This window comes from Muntiacus reevesi, chromosome 2 (assembly GCF_963930625.1).
Source record: "Muntiacus reevesi chromosome 2, mMunRee1.1, whole genome shotgun sequence".
Lineage (NCBI taxonomy): Eukaryota > Metazoa > Chordata > Mammalia > Artiodactyla > Cervidae > Muntiacus > Muntiacus reevesi.
Genome location: NC_089250.1, coordinates 135,227,725 through 135,251,847, shown reverse-complemented (window position 1 = coordinate 135,251,847; position 24,123 = coordinate 135,227,725). Strand labels below are relative to the sequence as shown.

The window sequence follows — 24,123 nt, the reverse complement described above, 5'->3', positions numbered from 1 at the left end:
TTAATCTACAGTTCTTAGCCCAAATGGAAAAAGCATTTGAGAAAAGACTCATTTAACTCTAAACTTTTACTCTTCCCCTTCTTTTCTACTTTACCCTTCATCCAGAAAACAAAAGGATAGAGCACTTTAAGTCTGATGTAATTTGTTTTTGAAGCTTAGTTGATAAACTTATAGTTTTAAAACTCCTGTTAAAGTTTAATATATCAAATTCCAAATTCCCTAAAAGAAAATTGCAATGACTTCTTATTCAGAAAAGGATATAAGTTTGCCACATCGTATGGGCCTCTTATTTCTAAAGGCTAAAATAAAATGAACAAAAAATAGATATGAGAGAAGTTATTCATAACATTTCAATGACTTCATCTGCAGTAAATAGGATGCTTAAGTATCTAAAAATAAGGAAGTCAACTGCATAAATTTAAGTCATTATAATTTTGATGGGTTTCTTACATTTTTTAAAATAAAAAAGATCCTTGAAAAGCATTTTACAACAATATAAAGGAAAGACTATTTATATAAACAAAATCTGAAGCCTCAAAAGAATGGGGATAAATAGGAATAAAATTGCTCTTCAGCAATTACAATGAGCAAATGAAGTTAACAATGAAAACACAACCTTTTATTACATTACTATTCTAATTTCTGCCCTAGAAACCTTTTAGTTTTAAAACTTGAAAAGTGAAAACAAAGTACTTAATGCCAGACTTACCCTTTCTGCAGCACTAGATATAATTACATTCTACAAAATAGAAAGTAATCAACATTAATCTTAGATAAATGTGGGAAAAAACTGAAGAGTCTTACAATACAAATAACCAGCAATCAAATTTTAACATAAACACCAACTTCTTCTTAAGATAAGGTACATAATTAAAATGATGGATGAAAGACCTCATGTCAGACTAAAAGCAGCCTAAAATAAGAAACAGAGCAGGCTTTCCCAACAGATAAACTGATTCAGTTTAAAAAACTAGTTGAAAAGGGCATGTAACCTTAATTCAACTCAATGAGGACAAATAATTGCTCTCCAGACTATTCTTTCACAGTAGGTAAATGGCCAATTCTTTACTGAAAGATAAAAGACTTTCAACACTTCTTCCCCGCTTCATGTTATTTTTCCCTAGGGTATTTTTCTTTCTCTTAAAACCTGCAGAGCCTGGTGAAATGGGAGAATTTGTTCTTGGGCCTTGAGAACTTTTTGCTCTAAGGATCAGCTGGATAACCCCAGTATATTGATAATAAACAATCAGATTTGAAAAACATCCTAATTATGGAACCATACCTTTCCTTTGCAGACCTGCATCAAATTGAGGGCGTTGGAAATTGTGTACCTTCTCATCGTGGAGTCTTTGATAGCAGGGCTATAGAGAAGTTCAAAGCCCACTCCTCGGTCAATTGCCTTCACAGGAAACAAAGAAAACAAAACTGTCAAGGTTAACACACACTGTCTTACTTTATTTTCACTGAACTTCCCTCTCACCTCCTTCCTCACCCTGTCCCTCCTCGCCTAACTCCTACATGTCCAGGTATAGCTTTGAAAAAAGGCATATTTGTGCTCAGATGGCACCATCCATGGGAGAAAAAAAGATCTTTGGCTCTATTTGATCAACAGAGTTTATCTGAGCTGTGGGGAAGCTGACTTTATATAAACAGGAGTCATCAAGAGGCCGAGGAGAGCAATGTCCCAGTGGTGTGGCAGAAGGGCTACTACTCCATGAACTAGCAAAAGGAAATTGGAGATGTGTTCCCTACAGGCAGGGTAGACTGTTTGCAAATGTAGTAAACCAACTAATTTGATCCAGAATGAAGAGACAAAAAGTGAAGAACTCAAAAACATCCTAAGAACAGGAGTAGAAGGCATCTAGGGTAAGTGATTTAGTATGCAAATGCTGAAGGAAGAAACACAAACAGCCAAGAAGTGCCATGTGCCAGGCACTGTGCTGAGAGAGTCTTATGTATTTACTCAACGCCCACAAAGCCTAGAAAGCACTATGGCAGAGACAGCTAGCTGTCCCGCTCTGATCTCCCCATTTTCTTTACTAATGGAGTCAGTATCTTAAGTGGGGTTCATGAATGCCCAGCAAAAACAATGAAAGCAGCCTGCATCCCTGACATTGGCCAGCTTGCAAGCTTGGCCTTCTACATGAGAAAAAGAAACTTTCTTGTTTAAGGTGTTCTTAATAGGGTGGAATCCACAGGTATTCACAGGTAACATCTCATTTAAAAATTTTAGATAGATGAAATACAGAACCATTACCTGAGCTCCTGCTTTCAAGACCATTTTAATGTAAACTGCCTTAAGCTCGTCAACTGATTGTTCAGCCTGGAAGAGGTGGCAAAGGGACTAAATCCACCACTACACTATTCTGCTTCCCTGATGAGTGATTTGCATCTTCATCCATTTACAAGAGAGGGGTTTCAAGTCAGCTGTGCATGGGAATGGTGAGCAAAAGCTTACACGGTTCTTCTCTTCTAAAAACTTCCGGTTTAGTGGAGAAGACCAACAAATAATTACACACAAATTAAAAACTTCCACTGTGCTAAGTAATGTCAAGGAGAAGTCTAGGTGTAGGTGAGGAAGGACTTAATCAGTTAAATAGCAGAAGAGTGAAGCACTTGCACAAGGAGGGGTGGGGGGTGTGTATATGAAGAGGCTCTAGGGTTGGAGGGAGTGGTGGAGTATGTGGCGAAGGTCAAAGGCTGGGGAGGAGAGAAGGAGGAGAGCCCTGTGGTGGGAGTGGAGGCTGGAAGAGGATGGCAAGGGCCAGCAGTGCAGGTCTTTAGAACAGAGACAGAATTAATCTTAGTAGCCACACAAAGCATCTAAGGATTTTCTCATGGAGGTGATGATTAGAGTCACGATGGCTGCAGCGTCTCTTGAAGGAACAAAGTAAGTAAAGCAGGCAAAGCCCAGGAGGTAGATGGGTTGGGACGTGTCCAGCTGGAGGTCTATTCCTGAGTGTAACAAGGAATGCAAAAAATCTGTCTTCTGAATACAGACTTCTTCTTTTTCCATCCCTTAATCTTCCCTTTCCTTTTCTTCCTGCCTTGAGGTGCTCAGATTTTATTTTAGCTTCCTATATATCTGATCCTAGTTTAATTAGCATTTACACACTGTTTTCCACACCGCAATCTCCCCCTCTCCTTTTTTCAGACAGCTTCTTCCTGCCCCCAATTCTTTGTCTTGTGTTGATTATATCTGGGAATAATGTCTGCTACGATATTCTTTGGGGCACAGATACATCCCATTCTCCCTGTCTAGCCTGGACATTCGGAAGCTGGTATCATGACACTTCTCTGTAACACTGAGCTGTTCTTTTATATAAAAAGCACTTAATATATTAATATTCTGAGGGAATAAATAGTAGCTTATGGGGGAATAAATAGTAGCTTATGGAAAAGAAGTCATATGATAATGCTGTTCATTATGGATTATCCATCATAAAAGAAACCAGGATTAATTTGGCAAGTTGAAATTCACAGATAAACCAAATCATGTCTTTCAACCATATTCTCAACTATCCCCCTGGCTATTTCTCTAACCAAAACTACTAACTAGCCAAAGAGGCTTACTTACATGTACCTCTTTTCCTCATCCCTCTAGGTGCTGAACTAAAACCCAGGTCAGTAAGATGGAGAGGAGGAGAAATAAAAGATGTAGGTGACCAGGTCCCAAAGTATTCTTGCTACTTCCCCCACCTCCCGCCCCCTTGGGGACCAGAGCAAAATAGAAACTTTTTGGGGTGTGGTGAGGGTTAAATGGACACAATTATCCATTTAATTATTTTTTAAGAAAAAAGTTCTGATTCTGATCTTAGTACATTAATCAAATTCACTTTTAAAATGGAAAGAAAACTCAGACACTGAAGATAATGCGCTACTGAAGGCTGTGAACACGTCTTTCATAACACTTTATTTAAAAATTTTAGATAGATGAAATACAGACTCATTACCTGCGCTCCTGCTTCCAAGACCATTTTAATGTAAATTGCCTTAAGCTCATCAGCTGATTATTCATAACAGCTTTTTCATAAAGAGTGCCAGTGCCTGCTTGATTAGCTTTTGTTTGCATCTCTGACCAAAGGTTCTGGAATAAGCAGATATTTCTTTACTAATGAGAAATAACAGTCATAACGATGCTACAAACCAAGAGCAGGTGTGTGACATGTGAAAAGATAGTGGTGGTAAAATTCCAAGAACTAAAGCAAAGCTTAAGAGAAAGAAGAGAGAAAGAAAATAGGGGGTTGATTACTGGGACAATATACAGATTCCTGTTTATTTCATAAAAATCAGTTCTTTACTGAAGTGCAAAGGAGGACACTCTTGGTGTATCACTCTTTGAGGTAGGTAACTTGTTCATATGATTCACATATCAAGTAACACAAGAAAGCAACAAAAAGTCTTAATTGTATCTCTGCTCCTGTTTGCCCCACCCCCACCTCCCATAATCACTTTTATTAATTTCTTATGTCTTTTCCCAGAGTATCTTCATACAAATATAAGCAAATATGAACATCTGTTTTCCTCTTTCTTACCCCAAAGATAGCCTACTACACTGTGGTTCTGACTGGAAGGGTTTTCCATGTCAGTTCCTAACTTCAGCATCGCTTTAGAGCTGCAATACTCCATTGAAGAGGTATGGCATGCTTAACCAAGCCTCTGATAGTTTTCAGTTGTTCCAATATATGTGTAGAACAAACGCTAAGGTGGGATTGCTGGGTATTATGGATTGAATTGTGTCTCTTATGAAGGTTATGTTGAGGTCCTAATTAACTCAGTATTTAGGATATAACCTCATTTGGAAACAGGGTCACTATAGATGTAAATTAAAATGAAGTCATGCTGGAATAGGGCAGACTCCTGTTTCAGTATGACTGGTGTCCTTATAAGATGATGACCATGTGAAGACGTAAGAGATACACAATAAAGACAGAGGCAGAAATCAGAGCTATGCAGCTGTAGGCCAACGACCACCAAAGACTGCCAGCAAATCACAAAAAGCTAGGAAGAGACAAAGAAGGATCGCCCAATTGGTCTCAGAGGGAGCATAACTCCATAATGTCTTGATTTCAGACTTCCAGTCTCCAGAACTGTGAGTTGATGCATTTCTATTAGTTTAAGCCACCCCATTTGTGGTACTCTGTTATGATAACCCCAAGCAACTAATACACTAGGTCAGAGGGTAAAGCATGTATAATTCTGATAGTTGTTGCCAAATTAACCCTCCCTCATATGGACTGCTCCACTTTCACAATTACAATCAAAGCATGAGAATCCTTGCTTTCCCACAGCCTTACAACCATGTGTCATCAAACTTCTGGGTTTGTGCCAATCAGATAGGTGATTTTTGATGTGAATTTCTCTTAGCATGATGAATTTAAGCCTCTTTTCATATGTTAACAGCCTATTTGTATTTCCTTTCCTGTGAAATGTCCTTTTCATATTCTTAATCCATTTTTTTGGATTGAACAGTGATCTCTCTTTTTTAAGCTTATCAACTTCTGAAAGCATGTTTAGTCACTCAGTCATGTCTGACTCTTTGCGACCCCATGGACTGTAGTCCACCAGGCTTCTCTGCTCATGGGGATTTTCCAGGTAAGAATATTGGAGTGGGTTGTCATGCCCTTCTCCAGGGGGATCTTTCCCACCCAGGGATCAAACCCAGGTCTCCTGCATTGCAGGAGAATTCTTTACCGTCTGAGCCACCAGGGAAGCCCTATCAACTTCTAGGAGCTCTTTATATATTAAAGAGACTAATCATTTGTCTATGACATAAGTGAAACCATTTCCACAGTCTGTCATTTCAGATGGTTTCTTTTTTTTTTTTTGCCACACAGACATTTTTTGATACTGCCAAGTTTGCTGGCACTGCTCCAAGCACTAGATCCCTAAAGTACTTAACACATTTAGGTTCACAGTATATGTGATGAAGAATAAAGTTTATAGAGCAGTCACACCCAACTCAAGGATATGTGGAAAGATTCCTGGAACAATCTCATTGTTTCAGATACTATTTACTGGATTTCTCTCTGTGGTGACTAATTGGACCAAGAAGACAAATGGATTAGGGTTAGAGAAAATGCTGAAGGGAAAACTTCACAAAGAGAGCATAAAACATACAATCACTGAAAATAGCTCAAAAAACTTAAGTTGTTGTTGAATGGCAAAACACTGTTTAAGAAAAAAAATCAAAGGGAAGGTAAAGATAGGTGTTGCTTAAAGAAAATTCTTCTCAAAACCTGATTTCATAAAGACTTTTTAAAATATGAAATTACTTTGTGCTTAACTAAGAGCTCTGCTGTAATTTTAAATAGCATTTCCCAAGAGGAAAATGACAGCAGATTTAGAATCAAAGCTTGAGTACAAATCCCAAGTTAACCTTGGAGAGAGATGTGTACCTGTTGTGAGATGTAAGCTACCTGAGTCTCAATTATATCACTTGCATAATAGAGAATTCACATCTACCCCACCTTAAAGTTGCAGGCTGAGAGCAAGTGTGAGAGCTTAGACCTTGAAATGCTATTAGAGGTCATTTGGTTATCCAAGAAGAGGAGCTGAATTCAACTTTCTTGAAACCCAACTATAACAAGATAAAATGATTCTATTACAAGTTACTCAGACTTCAGAGGAGGTTTGTAGGAGATTCTAGAGGGAATTAACATAACTGAAATTATGGTGCCCTAAGCATGTGGTGAAGATACCAAGAGGGATGAAAGCTGCTAAAAATTATTTATAAGGAATGCTTTGGTATGTCTTAGTTCCTGGGCCCTCCTTCATAATTGCAACCTTCTTTTACTTCTTTTTTTAAAGCTTTATTGAGGGATGATTGAAAAATATAATGTATATATCTAAAGTATATTATGTGATCATTTGATATAAATATACTCTACATCAGGGGTCTCCAAGTCATGGACCAGTAGCAGTACATGGCCTGTTAGGAACCTGGTCACACAGCAGGAGATGAGAGGCGGGCGAAAGTGAAAACATCTATCCCCCCTCCCCCAAGCCTCGAGTCCATGGAAAAATTGTCTTCCAAGCAAACAGTCCTTGGTGCCAAAAAGGTTGGGGACCATTGCTCTACAGTGTAGAATGATTACCAAGATCAAAATAATTAACACAACTATCACCTGATGTAGTTAACATTTTTTTTCCCCTCTGTGGTGAGACTGCTTAGGATCATCTCTCAACTGCTTTTAAGTTACAATACTGGACTATTAACTACGGTCACCCATGCTGTATATTAGAGCCTCAAAACTAGTTCTTTTTCTAAGTGAAAATCTGTACCCTTTGACTTAAAATCCCAACTTTCTGAGCTGATAATTCTCACATGTCTTATGGCCAGGAGGTCAAGACTAATGAATTAAATATCGTACAGCTCCTTTTTTTTTTTTTTTTTTCCCCACCACTCCATCCAAACTAAGATCTGTACCCAATACTGTGATCCTTATAAACCAAACCAACAACTTATCACAGTCAAAGACAAATTCATTCTAAGGGCCAAAAGAGCATGCAAGGACCAATACTTAAGGCTAAACTGTTCCCCACATTCACTACATCTTCTGTATTTTCATGGGGAATATATTTCCATACTTTAAGCATACAAATCCAGAATAGGTATAATTATCAGGTAAAAATAATATACACACATCTATGCAACTACCCTTTATTTACACTGTACAACAAGCTCGATAACTTTTATTGTATCAATATGCTTCTAGCTTTTAATTTAATTTTAGTTAATTTAACTTTTAATTTCAGTTTCTCTTAAATGAAAAAGAGGTGAATGAAATTAACAGGGACTCTTCTGCTTCCTGACCAATTCACACCGCAGCCTACTTATACACTAGACGAAGACTAAAAATAAGACTGCACAGCCCTCCCTCCACTCCATCATCTAGTTTTTATTAAACAACATATGTAACATGTTCACACCAGATTTTAAAAAAAGCAGACACTGTGTTAAATACTGCATATCCGTCTCACTTGTCAAATTTTTACTTTTCAGAATTCTTACATTAAAAAATGTGGGAATGTGGCCAAAAATATCCATCAAAAAATAGTACCTTCCCGAACTTACAGATGGAATTGGAAGGTGGGTTGTCCTGGTGCATCTCCTCCTCTTGCTGCCCCAGTGCCCCACTCCTCTCACTGCGGAGGCTGCCTGCCGAGCCCTGACAACCAGCTAAGGGTTAATGGCTTGCAGGATTTGCTTGTGTTCCCCAAGTTGTACCTTGACAATATGAAATTAGATGTATATTCGTTCAACTGAAAATTTTAGGCAGGACTCATTAAAGGTATTGGGTATAATTAAGCAAAGACCATGAGATGGTTGGTGCTTCCCAGGAGCTTACAATCTGGGTTGAACAGTAGGGCACGTTCATAAGAAACCAAGAGAAAGCCATCACCAAAACTGGCACTGGGTAGCTTAGCATTGTTGTGGGATGAGAAGAATTAAGTGCCGTGAACTGCTGTCCATTCCATGGACTTGGTCTTAGCGTCACATGCCACTGTCTCCTCCCAACCAAGAACACAGTATTGTATGTGGGTTTACTCAGGCAAAGTCATCTAAAAAAATGGCCTTCCTTGTTCATCAGGGTGAAGAGAAAAGTAAAGAAGTTGAAAGTTCAAGAGCAACTTATGGGGGGTGCCATTTACCTGTAAACTGGAATGGCAAACTGAAGCTGGTAAAAAGCCTTGGCAAACGTCTGGAGACAAAGCCTGCTCCCTCAGGGGAGGACACCATGTGAGGCCAGTAAGACTGTCATCACCTCAGATACCCTGTTAGTCTGAGCTTTCAGCATGGTACCTGGGGCACATCGGAGGTCTCATCTAATGGAAGCCAATCTGGTCTGTTCCAACTCTGCGTCTGAAGAGCTGTACAGCTTCTCCTTGCCCTCATTTGACCATTTTTAAAAAGTGTTTACTCATTTATTTATAAGTACTGGCAAGAACGCAGGGAAACAATCATTTGAGCATGTTGTTAAATATATGTTCAGTAGTATTCTTATTAATCAGCAAAGAGCTGTTTTATAGTTTTCCCTTTAAATATATAACTTTAAAATTTTGAATACTTTTCAAAATATTACTCTTGAATGCTTTAGTAGCATACATTCAGGGGTAGAACATAAGCCATCTTAAACTTTTTCCACACCGGATTCAATTTTTCCATACCATACAGATCAATTTTCTCCTCTTTACCGTCTCTGCCTATTCTCAGCATCAAGCCAACTCCTTAGCAGCAGAGAGAGAAACAAAAGATTCTCCAGAGACAAATGAATAGAGGAGTTACCTATCCTGAAAAAAAATCCATAAATTTTTAATTTTCCAATTCTGACGGGGCAGGTGTGTAATCTAGACTGTTAAACCTTTTTCTCCTTCAACAGCGTTTTTTGAGAATGGGAATCAGCTTCAGAAGCCTCTGTTCTAAAATAGCATCCTGACTCCTCCCAGGATCTGGCTGCCAATGCAAATAGTTGACAGCTGTGCCAACCTTATAGCTCCCAAAGTGAAGCAATCTCACTTTCATGATTGAATAAGACTTATAAAAAGGTGTGACAGATGGAAGATAACGAGTAGAAGAAAATGAGAAATTATGTAGAAAGGTAACAAGAAAGATTCTATAGCAGAGGAAGGAGTACAACGCAGGATCACCCTCCTTGGTTATAACGAAAGTCATGCTGGATTTCTGTGTGAGCCAGCACACCTCAGTGCAGGCTGTACCTGGGCACACACCATGCCTGCCGTCCCTGCCCCTGCCACTGCCATCCCCTTTCCAGATTGCTGCTGCCATTCCCTCCTCCTTTCTGGGCTTCTCTGTCTCCTTAATATGCAACATGCAGACTGTAACTGTCCGTTATTATTAGCTATCCTCTTAGGAAATGTCCTTCACACAGTTGAGTTTCTAAGGCCTTTCAAACACACGTTAGTAATTTACTAGTTATTTTTTATATTAAACTTTCTTTCAGCCTTTAGTCAGCTTGCACAAAAAAATCCTTTAAGTTGTCTATTTATTACTAGCCTTTGATTTTTCCCCTCTAAAAGCAGCGGTTTCCTCTGCCCCTTTCCCAGGATGTTAATGCACATCTAGAGAGACACACAGAGAATAAAGTCTGACACTTACCACATTAATAGGGGGTCTTTTGAAATAAAATGGTAGCTTCTCTGTTACAGTTATGCAGACTAAATCCACATCTAAATGTGTACAAGCAACCTGTCAAGAAGAATGAACACAAGTAAAACCAAAAGCAAAACTGGCACATGTTAAGAATGGGGTAGGGTCAAACATGCCATAAAGAAATGTAAATAGATACGGCTCACTCAATAGACACTGTGGGGTTCTGTGTTCAAATGCATCCGTCCTTTTGCAAAGCCAACGGTTAGCCACTCACATTTGGTTTGAATGGTTTAGCTGTAATCCAGCTGAAGTAGGGTGATATGTCTACAGAAATCTCAACAGACATGGTCCAGAGACCCTCTAATCCACAGTCAGCTACACAAGGAGAGGTTGCTAAGAGAGGCTCAATTTCTGGAAGGTTACTTCAGACTGTTCCAGAAAAAGGAAACTGTTCTGATACCAAGAAAAAAGAAAAGTTAAAAGGAATGTATGCATGGTCCACTTTCTCCAGAAATTATTTATTTTTGTGCCAGCAATTGTCCCACGTCTATGGGTCTGATCAGTCTACTGAGTGGTCAAAGAAACCTTACGTGGCACTACCAACAGCATTTTGTTCAAACTTTAATAGAAACAAAGCATCTCCACAAATGGTCAAAGGAGAACTGTTGTAAATCAAATGATTCTGAATGCATTTTTTTCCAACTGTTAATTTCTCTTTCCTTTCTTCTCATTTTTGCTACTACCTGTTGACACTCTGCATTTACTTCCAAAAGAGATCTGAAACTGCTTATAAAAAAATACATGCAAGACAAAATAAATAGATAAGGAAATGAGGATAAAAGGAAGAACAGGGAAGGAAAATAAAGCTGAGGAGCAGTTACTAGCTTAAACGTGCAGGCCAGAAGCTGCACATCCAGCTCTCATTTTGCCATTATTTGATTTACAGAGATAAAAAGAACTGGCTCTTCCCTATTATGACAAAAAATAAGCCTCATTATCAATGCCGGTACAGTCAGGCTTGATGAACAATTCAAGCTGCCACGGGGGCCGTGCTGCCCATCTAACATCAGTGGCAATGACCAAGAGAAATGGGTCGACAGGGGGTGGCAACGCCCTGTAGGTAGGCTTGACCTTCCGCAATGACAGCACTGTCACATCTTCTCCTTTTTCTTCAGAGTCCCTGCTCCACTCATTGTTACCCCACCTCAGGGTTCCAGGGAGCAGGGAGTGATTGGAGGCTGCCTGGCTTTAAGACCGTCACAGTAACTTAGCATAAGCCTGGGAAGTAATGCTGCTCTGGCAGACACTCGGCTCATAAAGGACCTGTCCTATCCCAACTGCTACAGCTGTCTAACTCATAAAAGTCACTGAAAATTTGCTAAGAATGGATGAGAAAACCTCTGAATAGCAGGTGAAACTAAAACAAATTCAGCTTCTGTTTGCCATTTTTAAACTATCAGGTTGGCAAAGATAATAAAGCTTAGTAACATACGGGTGACACAAGAACAAACAAACAGGGACTCACAGGGGTTTTAAATCAGTACTGTCCTGAAAAGCATTTCAGCAATAGGTATCAAGAGTTTACACGCACACATCAGCAAATTTCGCCTACAGGAAAGTATCCTATAGAGACCAGAAGTGTATTCTATAGCTCTATACCCTACAAATGCTTCAGGGTATTAGTCAGAGAACATATGCTGCAGTACCAATCACAAAAGACAAGACACAACTAAACATTCCTCAATTTTACCTAAAAAAACAGGGTTGCTTTACACAATAGAATATGCTGACTCTTTACATGCAATGAGGTACCTCTCTAATGGATATTATGGAACCATCGCCAAGATACACTGTCAGGTGAACAAAGCAAGGTGTCCGGAAGGAAGGCAGGAAAGAGGGAGAGGGGAATGAAGAAGGACTGGGTAAAAATACTTCTGAAAAGAAACCTAAGAACTTCTGGCTGTGGTTGCCGCTAAAGAAATGGCACAAGGCGTTTCAGTAGGAGGATGGTGTACTTTCCAGTGTATACCTCTTTGCACTCTTTGAATTTATTATTACAAGTACAAATTATTTTTCATTTCAAAAAGCTGATTCATTTCTTAAAAGCCTGTAAAAACATTCTTCCCCAGAGTAAAGCTAAATTAGGTTACTTGCTTATGTATTGCTCTTTTTTCCCCAGGGTTAATTAAAAAAACCCCCCTTGTGTTGGTTTAAATACACACATTATAATAAATTTTCAGTTACAAAGGACAGCTTTACTTGGCACCTTAGACTTAAAATGTCTCAAACCGAATTCTTTTGTTATTTAGCTATTAATCCAAATGTTCAACTGATACACTTAGGTAACTATAAAATAAGAGTTAATGGTCACATTATAATGAAATACTTTCTAAATCATTAAAAAGGATTACATTATGTCCAAATACTTGTGATTAAGAATTTTATTATAGTGGCTTTGGCAGGTTGTGTATGAATTCATATTAACTGTTCTTAATCTTCCTCTGGCCAAGGACTCCTATGAGGACTTAAGGAAGGTACTCCTCAAATGGTACATACACTTATCTTTGACTTTATGGAACAAAGGGAATAAGAGGGAGAAGGTTCAGTCTCCCCAAATCCTTCATGGATGTCAGGTTGGTACATCCTGGTGTTTTACGCAAGGGAGAGCCAGGCTTGCCAGTGAAAAGAGATGTCCATAAATGGATCCTCCCAACCTAACCCATGTTAAAAAAAAAAACCCTCCCCTGAAGAATTTGCTTAAAATGGAGATTACCAGGCCCTACTCCCAGCAATCAATTTAGTAAGCAGGGTCTAATCGTCTGCATTTTAACAAATCTTCAAGGCAAATCTGACACCAGTGCAGTCAGACCACACCTTAAAAGGAGCCTGGAAAGATCCGCCCTTTCAGAAGCCTCAGGTGTTAGTACAATAATGCTCTGCAAAGGGTAAGGCATGGATTTCGGAAGCAGGAAGAAAAGAGAACTTCAGTTTTCACTTTTTAATTCCTCTCTTAAAATATTTTGTTCAGTGTGTGTATATTATTTCATAAAGCACACTGATATAATGAAGCATGCAAATAATTTAAAAGAAAATAAACACACACATATTGGGGATGTAGGACCAGTATTTTTTCAAATTGATATAGTATACACTCAAAGTAGATTGGAGGCCGCTGGACTAAACAGCCTAAATTCTCCTCACCCTGTCCAGTACTAAATGGGAATGACAATGAGAAAGAATATGAAGAAGAATATATATATGTATAATTGATTCACTATGCTTCACAGCAGAAATTAACACAATAATCAACTATACTTCAATAAAATTTAAAAAAAAATCCTAAATGGAACAACCAAATCAGAAGCTCCTGAAACTTCTATGTAACTCCCTCTGCCAGATTCCACAGCCACCCACAACCCAAGAAGCCCTGGCCAATGGACTCAGCTTACAACCTTTCACCTTTGCCTTATTCCCTGGGGTAATTATGGAGGAAGAGGGTTTATCTATGAGATATCTTTCAGATACTCTGAGTGGAAACTAGTATGTTAATTCCCATGGAATTATTTAGGGTGGTTAGATTTCACACTACTAATTGTTAACATGTGTTTAGGAATGCTTTTATGACTCATTTTAGAGACCTTAGTTTTAGAATATCCTATCTACAGAGATATTTGCCTATCTACATTCTATCTACATTCTAAATAATCTACTTACCAAACAAACAAAATCACTTAATAGAACATAACCTGTTAAGCAACAAATTGCTTGCATTTGACCCAATTTCAAGCTTTACATTAAAAGAAAAATCTTTTTAAAAGGATTTTCTATCAAAAACAAGGAGTGCCAACTTCAACTGAATCTTAAAGAATGGGTAAGATATGGAAAAATGTTCTGATTTTAAAAACTGTTTTTTCTACAGTCAATTCCAAACAAATACTCTGCCAGTTATGTATAGCTTTTATCCATCTTCCAGAATATTTCTGATTCCTCCACCCACCATCATGAATTACATGTTCATACCTCAGAGCTAAAATTTGAGAATAATCTGAGGAAAACAGTAAGATAAATTCACTGAATCAAATATATAATGCAGTCTAAAATCCTAGTCTTAGTTCTATGACATGCTACCTGAGGTTTAGAGCAAATCATTTAGCCTGAGTTTCAATTTTCTCGTCTACAAAATGGGGATGATAATAATAAGCATCCATCTCAATTACCCCCTGGGCTGTTATTTTCTCTAATCACATAAATGGCTATGGAAATGTACGATGTATGCTCTTCAAAATCAATTCAAAACACAAGAGTGCAATAAAAAATTAGGGACACTACCAACTTTTAGTCTACATTATAACTGAGTTGTTAATATTTAATAAAAAAACTAAGTTTTTACTTAACAAATCTGGACATATCCATGTTTCTCTTAAGGGTTTCCACACTGAATCAGAATCCCATATGGAACTTAAAAAAAAACAAATACCCCTCTTGAACCACAAGAGCTGATGGGCCTCCTTGCTGATAAGGGTGGTACACTTCAGTTTTGTGAGAACAGAAACTTCTGTGCTCTGGGTGCTTCTGAACCTTTCCCTATGTACCTCTTCATCTGTAGCTTTTATAATATCCTTTATAATAAACTGATAAAAGTAAAAAAAAAAAAAAAAATAAATAAAGAATATCATGGCCAAAAAAAAAAAAAAGAAAAAAACAAATACCCAAGCTCAACCCCAAACCTACCTAATCAGAATCTCCCATGGTGGAGATCTGAGCCTGACTGATTTTAAAAGGTTCCACAGGGGTCTCTGATGCCTATGAACCACTCGATCCCACTTCCCTTTTTTCTGAAATGAAATTCTAGAGAATTACGATAACTGAGCATTTAGAAAAGGAGTCACAAAAAAAGTGGAATTCATTGCCTACTTGTGCTGTTTCCCTGCATTGATATAAACAATAAAAATTGTGAGTGTACCTCAAAAACTAAATTTATCACATACGAGTCTCCTTAGTCAACAGCTCCATCTACTGGAATAAACTTAGGTAAAATCTTCTTATAATTTTAGAACAGACTACTTAAAAATCGATTATGCTGTAAAATTAAAACATCAAAGACCAGCTCCTTAATATCCCTTTGGTGGATACACTTTGGGTAGATGGCTATTTTCTTGAACCTAGACAAAGACAACATTCAGAAATTTCTAAAAGCAGCTTATCCACTTTACACAGTAAAACATATTCCTGAAAAAGTATTGTTACAGTTGATTTCTTTCTTCCTGTGATCACTAACAACGCCCAGTGTGTTCTGTCTCAAGCTGAGAAAATGAGCACATACATGAAACAACTTTCCCTCCTAAAAAGTCACAGAAAAGGCCATTTGAAAAGGACAAAAGAAATTCATAAAGGTTCTCTTAAACAAAAAGGAATAGTACCAGCAGATAGTTGATTCTCAAGGATTTCTAGAAGACCATGATCATGCTAGCATATGGACCACACCTCAGAGCAAAGAAGCTAAGCAGAGAAGGATCTTTTATGCCACAGTAGAATCTTGTGCCTTTCTTCTGTAACAGGTAGCAGCAAATAGCAAGGACAGAAACTGAAGTGGTAAAGAATCCACTTGCTAATGCAGGAGACTCAGGTTTGATCCCTGATATGGGAAGATCCCACGTGCCATGGGGCAACTAAACCTGACAGCCACAACTACTGAGGCTTACTTGCCCTGGAGTTCTACAATAAGAGAAGCCACCTAAAACAGAAGCCCAGGCAACACAATAAAAAGCAGCCCTCTGCCCCACAATTAGAGAAAAGTCTGCACAGCAAAGAAGACCCAGCACAGCCATAGGTAGAAAAATAAACAAAATTATTTTTTTTTAAAAAGAGAAAGACTTGATGGACTCTCTTAATATCAGCCCATCAAATATCTAGCAGAATGAACAAAACAAAATATGCCACCCAAATACACCCTCAGGCAGTTCCAGGACTCCACGTATAAATGAAAAATCCTCAGTGCTTCCAGATGAGATGAAACAGGTCATTTACAAAGGTACAACATCAGACTTCTTACGTAAAATAATGAGTACTATTTCCTTTTATTGTTACTTACATGAAAAAGTTTTTCTGTCTTTGGAAAAACTGCAACAATATCATACAGCCGGACTCTTGAAGAAGTTGCTCTCTAGTAAAATGAAAAGAATGTTACCGTACAGTAACAACACAACAACAAATGCATATGGGATTCTGACTAGTGTCCTGGCTGCACTTATATTTCAATCTTGTAATATTTATAATATGCCACTGACATTTTTGCTTTGCTTTGTATGTTGACAGAAAAGACTTTCTCAGCACGTAAGACTCTAGCTATCAACATCCATCTTACCAATCATCTCTCCTTCCTTCCCACACTGTCATGCTTTACCTGTATATCAAACATTTCGTTTGAGACACAAAAATCAAATTAGACAGCTCCTGCTCTTATAAGCTAGTGGAGGAGCTTGCCAGAAAATTACTGAGCACCTACTATGTGTAGGGCACTAGGGATACAAAATCATTTAAGGCGTATGTCTGCTTTCAGTGGAGCATATCATTTTTTGGTGAGACGAGAAATACACATGACTAAGTATGATGTCATTAGGTTCACAATGAGAATTCTGTTAAATACAAATTAAACTGCTAGATGTGTAAGAAAATAACCAAGAGTCCTCTGACAGAAGGAGAGAGATTTATCAGTTAAAGATGGTTTATAAAAGAAAGTCTCAAACTGATACTGCATGGGTATGCATGTGAAAAGGCTGAAAAAATACATATTCAAGTATATAATCACTGAATCATGAGATAATATGTGCTATTTCTTCTTTCCCTTTGGCACCTTTAAATTTTTTACCTCTTATTCTGTAAAAAGAAAAAGCATGATAAAAACTAGAGGAGGAAACAGAATGGTTGAAGAGATGCAGCAGGTACTGTGCTTGAGCAGCTAAGCGAACCCATTGGGGAGATGCATGCCAAGACAGGGCAGGTTCTAGAACTCAGAAAAAGTCAGGATCCAGTACTCTTTGTCCTCTGCTTGACAGTCCCAGTTGGGATAGGGACTGAAAGGGGCCACCAGGATGTTCATGGTAACAAGAGAAAAATCAAAGTCTGTGACCATAGAAAGTCAACTCTGTCTCCCCAGGCTTAGACAACCAGAATGCAGCCTGAAGCTATAAAAAAAACCCAAAACTTGGTTTTTCATAATTTCTTTAGCAATGTTAATTGTTAGAAAGGAGGCCAGCCCTTCCTTGATTACTCCTTTTCTATGAGAGAGGAGGCCATTCCAGAACCAGGAGCTCAGATTCTCAGAGATCTCACTTTCTCCCTCACCGGTTCTTCACATCAGCACCAGCTATTTGCAAGTCTCCATTTGACAAACAAAATCTACACAGCAGGTTCTCACCAGCCTCCCAAGCCTTCTGTTCCTCCATGGAGTCAAGTTTCTTAAGCAAAGTTAGCAGCAGACACGGGCTGTATTTTCTCAAAGCCCAATCATTTCCACAGAAGTGGCTTTTCGTAAGGCAACCAATGACCACCATGTCATTAGGGAACTTGCCTGTCCAAGACACGTTTTAGCCCTTCTCCTACTCGCCTGAGCACTCAGGCGCGCCGATGTTGCTCACCCTTCTCATGTTCCTCACTGTCCACCTACTCCTCAGATGGCCGTCTCAGGCTCCCATCCTAGCTCACTCTCTACTCCACCACTGAGTATGGATGTTCCCCAGGATTCTGTCCCAGACCTTCTCCTCCCACATTATACTTTGACTGGGGAGTCTCATCCATTCTCATGAGTACGATTACTCTCTACAAGGTGACCACTTCCAAATGAGTATCTTGAATTGGGGTCCCTCTTCTGAGGGCCACATCCTTCTTTTCCAACTACTCATTTGACAAGCTCCACTTGAACTCTGGTGGCTCAGTCAGTAAACAGTCCGCTTGCAATGCAGGAGACCTTGGTTTGATCCCTGGCTTGGGAAGATCCCCTGGAGAAGGAAATGGCAATCCACTCCAGTACTCTTGCATGGAGAATTCCATGGAAGAGGAACCTGGTGGGGTACAGTCCACGGAGGTCACAAAGAGTTGGACATGATTGTGACTTTCTTTTCACTGGAACTCTTACAATAACCTACTGGGTCTGAAACATGATGGTCGACACTTACTTCTCTTTGTATGTTTCATCTCAGGAAATGGTACCATCTACTTATCTGGGTGCTCAGGCCAAAGCAGGGAGTCACCACCTTCGATCCAATCAACATCAAATCCTGTCAATCCTCCCTCCCCCACCTTTATCCCTTTATCAAATCCCTTCCTTTATCCCCTTTGATCCATTCTCTATAATGCAAATCTCATAACTATACTCCCTTAGTTAAAACCTTCAAAGGCTTCTTCTAATTGCTCACCCAGACCTACCTTTCTAACATCATCCTAGGTTAGACAGCTCATCAGGCTCAACTCAACTGGCATTTCATTTCCCACCATGCACCATGTTTTTTTGGGATTCAGAACCTTGCATAATTTATCCTGTCTGTGGGAACATCCTCTCCCTATCTGGCACCAATAACATTCACTGATTCATATGGCCACAGTCTGAACATCAGCTTCCTCAGGTTGGCCTCCTGTTACACACTCCCACAACATTCCTTATTTACTATCTCCCACTTTTTAAAGATTCTACCCATTTTCCAAAGGATAATGTCTGTATTATTCATAGCAACATCACTAGTACTCTATGTCTGGGTCATGTAAGTTCAATGAAGATCAGTTGCTGGAATACTCTTTAAATCTTTAAAAGGTTTAATCCTTATACACGTTTCATGAATAGAAGAGACTCTATTATACCATGTGAATTCTGAACTAAGGAGAGCAGTCAAGTGTCATACACTGGGGGTTGGGGAAGATCTAAGAATGAGATGACTTGAAAAGCAAGTGTTCAACATTAATCAATACAACTTACAAGACCAAGAGAGAAGAAAAATAACTTACCAAAACATTACAGTGTGATGGATCCGAAACGATAATTGTTAGTCTAGTTAAAATTTTAATTGGTTTTGATTTTCCCTATAATAAAGAAAGCACAAAATACAGATGACTGATTTTCCTCCTTACCAATGGAAAGTATTCATTAAAAGGTACTAACAATAAGGAATGGTGAAGATCAGTAAAACCTAGCCCTAACTCTCAAGGAATTTATAATCTATTTGTTTTATTTTGTTGTGCTTCACTGATACTGCTTTTGTTTTTTTTAAAAACCGAAGATTGGTAGCAACCTTGTATTGAGCAGGTCTATTATAATACGTCATTTTCCAACAGCATTTGCTCACTCATGTCTCAGAGTCCCATTTTCGTTATTCTCCCAACATTTCACATTTTTTCAAGACTATCATATTTGTTATAGGGATCTGTGATTACTGATTTTGCCTAAGTCCTAATCACTAGACTGCCAGGGAATTTCCTCATCTCTGATGATACTATTGTAATTGTTTTCAATGTCAAAAACCACACCCATATAAGACATTGAACTTAATCAATTGTTGAAATAACAACAAAGGATTAAGAATATTACATAAACTTTTAGTTAATAAAGCAGTGGCAGGGTATGAGAGGACTCACTCCAATTTTGAAAGAAGATTTACTGTGGGTAAAATACTATCAAACAGCATTGCATGCTACAGAGAAATTGTACTGAAAGGAAGCAAATTCATTGTTGTCTTTAAGAAATTACCACAGCCACCCCAGTCTTCAGCAACTACCACCCTTATCAAACTCAGCAGCCTTCAGCATCAATGTAAGACCCTCCACTGGCAAAAAGATTATAACTTACCGAAGACTCAGATAACGGTGAGCATTTTTAAGCAGTAAAATATTTTAAAATTAAGATAAACATTGTGTTTTTTTTAGATATAATGCCGCTGCTGCGAAGTCGCTTCAGTCGTGTCCGACTCTGTGTGACCCCATAGACGGCAGCCCACCAGGCTCCCCCATCCCTGGGATTCTCCAGGCAAGAATACTGGAGTGGGTTGCCATCTCCTTCTCCAATGCATGAAAGTGAAAAGTGAAGGTAAAGTTGCTCAGTCGTGTCCGACTCCCAGCGAACCCATGGACTGCAGCCCACCAGGCTCCTCCATCCATGGGATTTTCCAGGCAAGAATACTGAAGTGGGGTGCCATTGCCTTCTCCGAGACATAATGTTACTGCACACTTAATGAACAATGTAAGCATAAATTTAACGTTAATCAGGAAACCAAAACATTCGTGTGACTTGCTTTAATGTGGTAGTCTGGAACCAGATCCACAGTATCCCTGAGGTATACCTGTATAGCTAGAGAAAAAGAGATGTACATAATGTTTCATGGAAACACTAAGTCTTCATGGAAAGGTAAGACTACTAGACAAAGGAATGGGCAGTGCAGGTTAGAGAACCATATATATGACTGGGAATGTTTGAACTCGATGAGTATGTATTATGTTTCTTAAACAAAGCACTTACCTGTACAATTGGCAAAGTTGTAAAGAGTTCAGAAACAGCTACTGGTTTTTCAATTTCCTACAACAAATAAAGAGTAATTTTTTAAAAAGCTAATTTCTAGCATGCAGAAACACTAAATAAGTTGTGTGTATGTGCATGTGTGTGTTTTCTAATGAAGAAAGTTGAAGCCGAGTAGGAGCTGAGAACATCAATAGAAAGGAAGGATGAACAACAGTTTTTTAGAATGAAACAATCTGTAAGGAACAGTTGTTGGCCTAAGGAGAGATACACATATTTACTAGTATGTTTGGAAGGGAAATCAATCAGTAATGAGTCCATGACAGTAAAGGATTAATTATTGTGATTACAGTTTAAACAACAACAACGCACTTTTTAAAAAGTTACTTAACATCAAATCGACTTTAAGAATCTTTACATCATACCCCAGCACTTCACAAAAAAGTTATCATTTGCACAGGTATGTATTCATTTGCACACGTATGTATCAGCTCAACTATTGACATATAAAATAATGCACAAAGAGTGCTCGTCTGTGGCTTCCATATTACCAATACACACAAAATAATTATAACTGCTGGTTATTATTAATGTCAGAAGTCCTATTTTACCTGTTTCTTTTCCTTAAATTCAACAACATGATTGATGGCAACCACTGAATAGCCCACTGAAAAGAAAAATTGAACATTTGTGTCAAATACAACGACCTCTTTTCCACATGAGCTCATACCGATTCACGTTAAGACTACAAGGTAGAAGAATGGTCATGAGTATGGACTCTGGAGTCAGATCTACCTGTTCTCAAACCTAAACATTATCACTTAAAAGTTACTTAAGCTTAAGTTTCAGGTTCTTAATCTGCCAAATGGTGATAATACCAGGATTCATCTCATACAACTCTCATGAGAATTAAATGAGATAACACACACTGGATGTTTCAGAACAGTGTCTGGCACAGACACAGAGCTTTGTTTGACTTTGGTGATGTATTATCAGCATGATAACAAAGACCTTTATCTTTGCCTATCTCCTTTCAACCATCATTCTTTTTCGTGCCCCTATGTTCATTTTCATCTCATCAAATTTATACTTTTTTCACTATCAACTTCATTCTTACTTTTGTCGTTGTTGTTTTTCGCTTTTTACCCTTTCTACTTCTTCAGAGACCCTTTTGCTAAGGAGAAACAGGATGACCATTCATTCAAACCAATGTCCACGTTCTCCTTTGAGATACCCACCAAGAGACTGAGAACTCTCTGAAGCCAGGGCCTGGCTCTATCAGCCTCAACACAGCACTGCTCTGGACACGTGGACTATCAAAAATATGTTTAAATCATGACTCCAATCTTTAAGCTATTTAAACACCAACGGTGACGACAGGATATTAATATTAAAAGATAACGCATATTAAGGCCAAAATAGTGGCCTCCCCCTCATCAGTTTGTCCAAGGTCCTTTTCTTCCTCTCTCAAATATTTACTGAGCATCCATTACTTAACAGACCCTGAAGAAATCTCTTTTATTTTGAAACCCTTCTATCCCCATTTAGCAGTTGTGATTCACTTCAATAATTAAGATGAGGTCTTACTTCTCACGGCTTTTGTTTCCCCTGGATTGAAACAGGAGTAGCATTCTAGCCATTCTGCTCTCCTCCCACCCTCCTAGTAAGTCTTCCGCCCCCACTTACTCTCCGTGTAAATAATATTCCAACACTCGGAACCACATATCCCCCTCCCCATTCTCGGGGCCCCCCACAGTACTCCCCATCTCTGCATCAGTTTCCCGCATTTGACAGTATCAGGACAATGTCAAGAGACGCAGGAAGGGGCGATATGTTTTCATCGGTGTAGGTGTACACTTGGGAGCCCTGTTTTCTGCTATCCATCAGCTGTGGGGCCCATGCAAATCCCCCGCCATGTCAGGGCCTCAGTTTCCTCAATTCGCAAGGCAGAAGGAGCTGGACTGGGTAACATCTCCCCAATGCTTTCGAGTTTCCCGCGCCTGGGGTCAAAGCAACACCGCGGGGCATCAGTTTCCAGGGACACGCCAGAGGCCCCAGGACACCTGAACTAGGCCCGCCGGGTCCTTCCAGAGCATGGCTCGACAGCCTAGGGACAGCGAGACAGCGCAGGCACGGCGGCCCGCGAAGCCCGGGCGACTCACGGTGAGCAGCGTTCTCCACGAGCCCGCGCAGCGCCTTCAGGTCGGAACCCGCCCGCAGGTCCAAATCGGCAAACGCCGCCATGCCGAAGTCACGTGAGCGCGGGCGCCGGCGCAGCCTCTGGGCCCCGCCTCCTCGGGCATGCCGGGAATTGCAGTTCACCGGCTCGGTCAGCCCCGCCCCGCCCTCTCGTGATCTGCGGTTCTCATGCTCCTTTCTCGCCCTCAAGTACCAGCAGAAGTTAGCGTGTATTAGCAGCCTTGCTTCAGTCCTTCTTCGTCTTCTTCCAAATGAGAATGTTTGTTTTCTCCTGGGTGGGGGTGTCGGGGTTCACATTTTCCACCCTTCATCCTTGGAAATAATGTAGAAAGTGATTCTTTTAAAACGGACATATACACCATTAATTGAGCGCCTACTTGAACCAAAAATTCTTTTGCCAAGGGCTGGAAATGCTTTAAAAGTAGTAGGGAACTTGTTCTTTTTTTTTCCCCGTTAAAGGCCATTCTGTTGTTTAAAATGGACTTAACGGGAAATGGGGAAACTGACCTAAAAGCGGATTGCCAGGTACAATCAAATCCCACACAATTGATATTTCCACATATTTGAACTTCGTGTAAGTGAACTCTTCTTAAATATTGATCAATGATCCGAGAACATAAAACTGTGAAGCTATAGTTGACATCAGATGACATCATGTGGTTTGATGGCATCACGGACTCCATGGGCATGAATTTGAGCAAACGCTGGAAGACACTGGAGGACAGAGAAGCCTGGCATACTGTAGTCCATGGGGTCACAAAGAGTTGGACATGGCTTAACAACTCAATAACAACAGCAATAGTTAACATCAGTGCTTTTTCAAACGAGCTGTGATGAAGGGTCTGGTTACTCCTCCCACCCCCACCCAGTTGTTCTAGGACCCATTCCTGTTTCCTCCTGCATGACCAATAGATAAATCTGGCCTCAAAAGTTTGATCTAACATCTGAACTGCTCTGTACTGGACTGAATAAGAAGAGTCCAAGGGACTTGGGTATCCGGATAAGGCATAATGGGTGTGAAAATTTCTAATCAGTTACAATTTCTGTGCTAACTTACCACAGAGAGTACATAGACAATCTCTAGCCTGTAGGCCACATCTTGACTTGTATTCCTCTCGTGATTTTTTCCTTGGGCTCAGAAGGGAATTTCAAGAGGGATCTGCCCCATCTTATTATTGTTCAGTGGCTAAGTCACGTCTGATTCTTTGCTGCACCATGGACTGCATCACACCAGGATCCCCTGTCATTCACTGTCTCTTGAAAGTGAAAGTGTAAGTTGCTCAGTCCTGTCTGACTCTTTGCGACCCCATGG

The 24,123-nt window shown here is 39.5% G+C and overlaps 1 protein-coding gene across 1 annotated transcript in view; it reads right to left on the bottom strand.

The window, feature by feature from the left end:
• The window catches only part of RPP30 (ribonuclease P/MRP subunit p30), a 29,092-nt gene extending 6,204 nt beyond the window's left edge, over window positions 1–22,888 (bottom strand). Inside the window, exons 1-9 of the mRNA XM_065922897.1 lie at window positions 22,775–22,888; window positions 21,224–21,279; window positions 20,616–20,672; window positions 19,112–19,186; window positions 16,206–16,277; window positions 10,121–10,210; window positions 1,283–1,399; window positions 710–739; window positions 262–299 (exon numbers count right to left, since the gene is read on the bottom strand). Of these exons, the coding sequence (XP_065778969.1) occupies window positions 262–299; window positions 710–739; window positions 1,283–1,399; window positions 10,121–10,210; window positions 16,206–16,277; window positions 19,112–19,186; window positions 20,616–20,672; window positions 21,224–21,279; window positions 22,775–22,856 (617 nt within the window). The 5' untranslated portion in view covers window positions 22,857–22,888. The remainder of the gene's footprint in view (window positions 1–261; window positions 300–709; window positions 740–1,282; window positions 1,400–10,120; window positions 10,211–16,205; window positions 16,278–19,111; window positions 19,187–20,615; window positions 20,673–21,223; window positions 21,280–22,774) is intronic.
• Between the last annotated feature and the right edge of the window lie 1,235 nt (window positions 22,889–24,123).